This window comes from Propithecus coquereli, unplaced genomic scaffold (assembly GCF_000956105.1).
Source record: "Propithecus coquereli isolate 6110/MARCELLA unplaced genomic scaffold, Pcoq_1.0 Scaffold140, whole genome shotgun sequence".
NCBI classification, from domain to species: Eukaryota; Metazoa; Chordata; class Mammalia; order Primates; family Indriidae; genus Propithecus; species Propithecus coquereli.
The window spans coordinates 4,578,829-4,586,425 of record NW_012138303.1 but is presented as its reverse complement, the minus strand read 5'-3'; the positions used below and the strand labels follow the sequence as shown (position 1 = coordinate 4,586,425).

Below are 7,597 nucleotides of genomic sequence, written 5' to 3'. Positions count from 1 at the left end.
TATTTGGAATTTGTGAAGTCCCTATGTCTGGGGCCAGCACTGATCCACACAGCTAAGTTTGCACTTGTCTTCCCTCTCATGTTTCACACCTGGAATGGGATCCGACACTTGGTAAGTTAACTGGGGATTTGCACATATCTGGGGTGAAGGGAGTGGGGAGGCTGGGAGGATTCTCTCTCCTTCATTGCTGGGTTTAGTGTTGTGCTTAAGGTTAGTTGTGCTGGACCTGTATTCAGGGTCCTCTTGGAGAAGGCTAAAAAGACCCTCTGCATTCCTTGGCAGCCCTGCTGGTGGTATAGCTGAGCAATGAGTGTAGGTCTGGCAGATGACTTGCAGGGTCTTAGTGTGAACTCTTCCAGGTTTAAGAGGGATATTATTAAAAGAGACCCCTGAAGCCACATCTAGCATAGAAGACATATTTGTTAGATAAATATTAATTGGTCTCTGTTATGTGTCAGGTACTGTTGTAGACACTGGAGGTTCAATTATGAGCTAGATAAACATGGTTGCTGCTTTCAATATAACATTCCTGTCACCCAGAGTGACAAGTCTGGCTGGACTCAAATATATTGACTTTTATTATCTAGACATTACAATGTGTTAACTGTTTTTGTTTTGAACTGTTGGAAAGAATGGGACCAACTTCAATAGAAACTGGATGCCAAGGATCCCAGGCTCTAATGTTGGATTTAGGAATCTTTTAGTGGATTGAAAACTGTTGCCTCCTGTATGACTCTAGGGTCAGTTCAAAACCGGTGTCTCTCTTCTCTTTGTAAAGGAATTGCAGCTTAATCAAACCTGCCCCAGGTTAGAGATCAGTCCCTCCAGCATTTTGAGATTTCATATTTTGTGATCTCTCTAGCCTTAGTCTTGCCTCCATCTCCAGGAAGACAATTGAAATTCCATTCTTTCTGATTTTCCATTGCTTCTGAACCTGAGCCAACTGTCAAAATGGTTTTTTTGCCTTAATTTGACCTTTTACAACTTCTATATCAGAGCCTTAGAGACGAGTACTTTCTGGATTTAAGTCTGGTCCAATAGACAGTTTAATGGAATCAAAAAAGTGAGAGTCTAAATGACAAATTAAATGTATCTATCAACTGTTCCCTGGTGCAGTGTTCAGTGTGATTTAAAATGACTTTTTACTTCCCTGAGGGGGAAGGGATAGAGAGGGAGGGCATTTGCATTAATGACTTCTTATTCCACAGAACAAAGCTCTGTAAGGAAAATCATCTGATCAGCTTCCTGTTCTCATCCTGGCTCAGGCAAGGACTTGCCCTATGTATTTGCCTTTGTCTCAGTATGGAGGGAGAGGAAGGGAAAAGGTTTTACAAAATCCCAGAACTCAGTCAGGGCTCTTCTGTCCTGGTTTCTACCTGTGATGGTAATCTTTTTGTTCAGAGAAGTAAGGAGGCTAAAGGCCTTTATTATGCCCTTAAATCTGCTTTATTTTTATTTCTAGCGATTACTTGCTCTGAGTGTGGGTCAGGAGTTTATCTGTTTTCTGTGACAGTCATAGTTTTTGGCGTCCGAGCTTGATAGCTGACTTGCCAGAAGGTCTGATAGGGAAGTGGAGAATGAGATTATCGTAAGAGTAGGAAGTTATGGGATCTGTGGCATTCTAGAGAACATCCTCCCTACCACTACCACCCAATAGGACTCGATTTTTTGTAAAACTGCTCATATAAGCAAAACAACTTTTTGTGGAATCTACTTGACTCCTGATCTAGGTAGAAACTATTTGAGGGTTGAGGTGGGGGGCATCTTCTTAGCTTTATTTTTTTTCTGGGCTCTCTCCAACTTTTCTCTGAAGTGACTTCTGATTTAGTCAGTTTTACATTCAGACTGCGGACATATCTGTGTGTGTGTGTGTGTGTGTGTGTGTGTGTGTGTGTGTGTGTGTGTGTGTGTTGAGGCAGCCACGTGTATGGAAAGTGTGGAACCTAAAGAGTCTACTTTTGCCCTAGGGACTCTTCTAGCGATTTAGAGTATAACATGTAATATCTCTAGGGCACAAGAGAGCCTAGATGAGTGTTTTTTAAAATGTGAATTTTGGCCCAATGGGTAGGAAATCAATTTAGTGGTTTGCAACCAACAAAAAAAGAAATTTAAATAGAATAGAAAATATGAAGTGCAGTACATGTTAGTAATGGTAAATACTGTTTATTGTTTCATGAACTATCACTATATTATATATACATATCCACTGGGTTTCAATTTAAGAGATTTCTTAGTTGGGTCACAGTCAAAACAATATTGAGAAATAATGTTCTAGATCCCAAAGAGTATTCTTTAAAATTCTAGTCCTCTAATGGTCAGATGTTCCTTCTAAAAAGAGATTCTGTGATTGATTATATCTAGGAAATCCTGCATGTTATATCCCCCTTTTGGACTTAATTGGACTATTAAGTCACAATGTGCATTAATAAATTGTCTGAAAAGTCCTCCAGTTAAGTGTTTACCAAATTTATTTGATGCAGAACTTTTTTTCCCCCATATGATGCTTTTCAATATTCTGAGGAACTAGTTTTTAGAGGATCACACTTGGGGAAACATTGATCTAGATATGTTGTCATGAGGAAAAGTTCTATCTGTTCAGTCTGGAAGCTTTTGTATACTGTATAGGGTCTGCAGCCTTCTAGAAAATAGTCCCCCTACCACCACAACACAATCGGACTGGATTTTCTGTCATTGGGATAAGTGAGTGGGAGGTACCATATTGTGGGTTTTGAGAAGGGCGAAGGTGGGGCATGAGGATAGAAGTCCTTTTCTCTAGAATCATGCTGAGAGGAGGTGCCTATTCCAGTAGGGAGAATTTCTTCCTGAGAAAGGAACTGTTAGAGTGACCAGAGTCCTGATTACTGAAATTCTTTTTGTTTTCTTTTCCTTTTTCTACAGATGTGGGACCTAGGAAAAGGCCTGAAGATTCCCCAGCTATACCAATCTGGAGTGGTTGTCTTGGTTCTTACTGTGCTGTCCTCTGTAGGGCTGGCAGCCATGTGAAGAGCTGAAGTTCCCAGCATCATCTTCCTACAAATTACGACATTGACTTGTCTTCCTGTTTGTCACTCTTAGCTCCATCCAGGGCAAAGTTCTCTTGATTTGTTTAGATCCTTTTGTGCTTGCAGATCCCCTTGGAGCTCAGTAGCAGTAGAGTACCTTGTAGAACCATAGTAGTGGAAAAGGGTCCAGTTTTCCCCTTCTTTCTAAAGATGGAGTGGCTGCAAAAACTCCCTTTTCCTGCCCACAGCTTGCAGCCTAGCCTGCGCCTAGGAGCGCTTATTCTCTTTCCATATTGGGCTTTGATTTGTGCTGAGGGTCAGCTTTTGGCTCTTTCTTCCTGAGACAGTGGAAACAATGCCAGCACTGTGGCCTCTGCTCTGGGGACTGGGGGTGAAACTTTGGGTGCCACTGCCTGTGGGTTGCTGGCTTAAAGGACAGTTCTGTTCTTTGGTGAGAGCCCAGGCTTTTAACACCTACACAGTATGACTGAAAGAAGAGAGGTGGGGGTGGAGGGGAATTAGCCTGTCCAGGGAGGGAGATAAAGAGGGTGAGTTGGTTCTTAGAACAGGTGCTTTGGGGAGAAAATTTACAGCTTTTGATGTAAGATGAAGATCTAGAAAATTATCATTTAACATATTAAGGGTTATTTCTTTTTCCTACATTTTTGGAAAAACAAACCTCTTAATTTCATGTTTTCTCATCCAAGTTCATGTATCTTTTCTGCAACTGAATTAAAATACTCATTTTACCTTTGACTCTCCTTGAAATCTAGAGAAACCAAGAGAATGGCTGCTGGGGAGGAGCCAATTTCCTCCCCCTTGCTTAGGACTCAGGCATTTACACACACCCCCAACCCAATCTGCCATCTGACCTTTCCCAGGAAGAACACAGTTTGTCCTACAGCTGACCACTGGAAAAATTTTCAGGCAATCGAATACAAGTTAGAGATTTAAATATCTCAGAGAAGGAAGGAGAAAAGGAAAGGAAGTTAAGCATGTAGAGAGCTTTTGGGTTGTTACAGGCTCTAAAATTCCATTAAGGACTTACATACGTCTCATGGTACAGTTCAGCAAATTGTGATCTAGTGGGGGATATGGAGGACCACTGGAGGTGGATGCTAAGGGATGGTGACCTAAAGGTACAGATTTGGGGAGAAAGGAGAGTAGAGATTAAAAAAGAAGGGATTGTTGGGAATCTGGCAAAAAAATTATAATTTAATGAGAAAACTTGCTGCTTTTATAATCCAGATAGGCTAGGCTTTTGGGTCCCTAAATCCCTTGGCAGGCTTGCTGTTTTGATAGTCTTTGGGAACTCTGGGGTAAGAGATCTGTCTTTTCTGTCACTTTGAGTTGTTGGCCAACTAGTTAAAGCCATGGGTTGAAGAGGAGTCTTAATGACTCTAGCTGGAGTCAGTTGGATAGGAAGACCTTACTTCTTAAGCCAAGACAGTGGGAACTTGCTGCCTCCACGGAGTCTTCATCCCAGCTCCCAGGTAGTCTTTGGCCCTAAGTACTGATCGCTTCTCCCTTTTGGCTATACTGGCCCTGGGAAGTCTTTGTAGCCTTCTACCAGTTTACACCAGCTGTCCTCTTCTTTGTCCTTGGAGTGAGGGATAAGTGTTCTGAGAGAACACTTTGGCATGGGGACCAGAAAAGGTTTGGCAAGGGCATTAAATTTAACAGCCAGTGCCAGAAAAATGCAAAATGGGGTCAATGATAAACAGATGTTGGAGGCTGGAAAATGGATAAGGGACGTTTTTTGGTGTTTTCTTACCATTCAGGTGATTGAAGGGGGGGGTCTGTGACAGAACATCGTGTTTGTTATTCTGCCCTAAATGCCCTACATTTCTACTTAGCATTTTTTTTTTTTTTGAGACAGTCTCATTCTGTCATTCTGGGTAGAGTGCAGTAGTGTCATCATAGCTCACTGCAACCTCAAACTCCTAGGCCCAAGCCATCCTCCTGCCTCAGCCTCCTGGGTAGCTGGGACTACAGACACGTACCACCATGCCCGGCTAATTTTTCTATTTTTTGTGGACATGGGGTCTCACTCTTGCTCAGGCTAGTCTCAAACTCCTGACCTCAAGCAGTCCTCCCACCTTGGCCTTCCAGGGTGCTAGGATTACAGGCGTGAGCCTGGCCCTCTATTTACCATCTTAATTTTTCTTCTCTGTCTTCCAATCCCTTCCATATCTTCAGTTTTCAGACTGTGTTTATACTTCTGCTCAGATAGAAAGTCTTAGGCAAGGATAGTATCTTCTGCTTTTCGACTTTGGCTTTCCTTTTCTTCCCCACCTTCTCCAAACACACATACACATGCTCTATTAAACAATTCTGCTTCTGATTTTGAAGTTGTTAGTTGTGTATGCCTAGGATGAAAAATGAGTGGGTAGGGGTGAGAGACTGGTTCCTTGAGGTGATTCTGATCAACTTTCTCTTTGTCATTTCTGGAGTGTAACTGACTCAGGTCTTGTAGAAGTGTGTTCCACCCAGAACCACTGTCATGTTCTTTTCCCTACTCTATCCCCTCTCCCCCACCTTCCTTCTCCTAATTATGTGTCACAAGAGGCAGCCGTAACAGGAAGAGAAAATCCAGATCAGTAAAAGATTCAACAAACCATGTTTATTTTCCAAATTAGCTTTTACTCTCACCCCATGATTTCCCTGTTCCACAGTCCTGACTAGGGTGTCTTGTTTACTTCATTCACTCAATCTCTAGACAGGTTTTCTCAGTATGGCCCCTTGGTTCCTTCTGAAGTTCCAGGTTTGTATTTCTGGACCTCAGCTAGATTAGGACCTGCCCACTGTTCTAATGGGCTTCCAGGTGGGCTCTTAGGAGATTTGGCTGGGCTTCGGGGACCTGGAGTGTGACCTGCAGAGGGGTGTGAGCCTTGGAGTTCATCTGGGGAATTGAGGCTGGCAGCTGGGGAGCATGGAATTATAGTTGGACTTGGTGCTTGTTGTACAGTCTTTGTGATACACTTCTTCCCGAGTTTCTTCTGACTGTCTGGATCATGGGGCTGTCGGTGGTACAGTGGAAGAGACAAGCATGTTTCTGGTCAGGCCCAGAGCATTCCCAGTGATTTGAGAATTCTAACTGCCTTTCTCCCCATACCATGGGCAACAGGTCAAGTTTCAAATAAGAAGAGTTAAATTTGATTTCCCTTAAACTCTCCTTGAGATTAGATCATTTTCTACTGTGGTGGGTAAGATGTCCTTAGCTCATCCCTTCAGACCTCAGAAGGTGATTAGGGAGGGGATGGGATAGGATGGAATTGGTTAGAGGTTCTCCCTGCTGGGATAGTGGAGGTATAACAATAGGCATTTTTTGAGGTTGAAAAGAAATAGAATAGGGTTTGGGGTTAGATGGGAAGAATAGATACCTTGCCTAAGATTTCAGGACGCAGGCCATTGGAGGCCTTGAGTAAATCAGGATTTTTCTGTATCCATTTGGTGAGGGAGGCAGCACCAGCAGTTGTACGGGATGTCAGGGTCACCCGAGCAGGGGGTATCTTCAGAGGCATTTGCCAGGTGCCCATGAAGGAACCCCAAGGATTTGCCTAAAAGAAAAAGGGATTCTTCAGCAAGGCTTCTCGCTCTCAGGAACCTATTGGCAGGACTGCTATTCATCTAATATCCACTCTTTACTTTTGGGAATTCATGTAATGAAACTAGACTGACAGCATAATCTCCCCACTCTTCATTTTCCCCTTCCCTCATTTAGGTTACCCTAAAAATTTTCATCCCCTTCCTTCTGCCTACTTAAATTCTGCATCCATAGGCTAAGTGTGGCAAAGAAGTACCGACTACGCAAGCATCACCGGAAGGCATTTTTTTATACAGATTATTCATCAGTTTAAGGACTTCTGGGTGCTATACACAACTCTGTGCTGTTGGATAAGCTGGCTGGAAGTTTGGGGCCTTTCATGTTATAACATGAATTAGATTGAGCTTTAATTTTCCAGATAGTGACTGTGGGAGATTGCAGATCTCCTAGTTCTATGCCTCAGTTCTTTACCTTTCTTGATAGGAATGGAGATGGGTATCTCACCTTGGAACGGGGCACTGAAGGCAGTAGATGACCACGATCATTGGCGATAATCTGAGTGTAGCCTTCATGGGAAGAGATGCTCTGGGGTACAAATGGGGGAGAGAAGTGCTTGTGAACGAAAAAGAGGGAAGTATCCAGGGGGCTTGAATTAAGGATGTGATGAAAAGAGGATATGGGAGTTTAAAGAAGGCTAAAAAGGAGTTAGGCTACAGAGTTATAGAGAACAAGTCCATGGGAAACTGGACTTGCAGGTGCCCTGAACATGGAATACCTCTTTTGTTGGCTTGGCAGGAGACCAGTTCTGCAGATACTTGGGTGAGAAAGCTTTTTCATACTGTGGAGAGAAAGATAAGAATCCCCGTAAGGCTTGAAGGCCCTAAGTCCAGGAAATGATGACTAGGCACCGTTCTTTAGATTTGAAGACCGAAGGCCTGAACAACCACGTAGTCTTTAACTCAGTTACACCCATAACAAGGGTGTAATCTGTGTGCTGTCTAGCATGGAGCTCGTAGCCACGTGTAGCTGTTGAGCACTTAAATTCTGA

At 43.1% G+C, this 7,597-nt stretch overlaps 2 protein-coding genes across 2 annotated transcripts in view; one reads left to right on the top strand and one right to left on the bottom strand.

Moving 5' to 3' along the window:
* Positions 1–3: 3 nt before the first annotated feature.
* On the top strand, positions 4–3,751 carry SDHC (succinate dehydrogenase complex, subunit C, integral membrane protein, 15kDa; the record flags this gene model as incomplete). Its single annotated transcript, XM_012639515.1, has 2 exons — positions 4–111; positions 2,899–3,751. Coding segments are annotated over 2 exons (213 nt in total), but the record flags the coding sequence as incomplete, so codon positions are not given.
* A 1,852-nt stretch (positions 3,752–5,603) lies between these two features.
* CFAP126 (cilia and flagella associated protein 126) overlaps positions 5,604–7,597 on the bottom strand; it is a 53,553-nt gene continuing 51,559 nt past the window's right edge. Inside the window, exons 4-6 of the mRNA XM_012639514.1 lie at positions 7,054–7,234; positions 6,386–6,562; positions 5,604–6,022 (exon numbers count right to left, since the gene is read on the bottom strand). Coding sequence (XP_012494968.1) covers positions 5,732–6,022; positions 6,386–6,562; positions 7,054–7,234 — 649 coding nt within the window. The 3' untranslated portion in view covers positions 5,604–5,731. The remainder of the gene's footprint in view (positions 6,023–6,385; positions 6,563–7,053; positions 7,235–7,597) is intronic.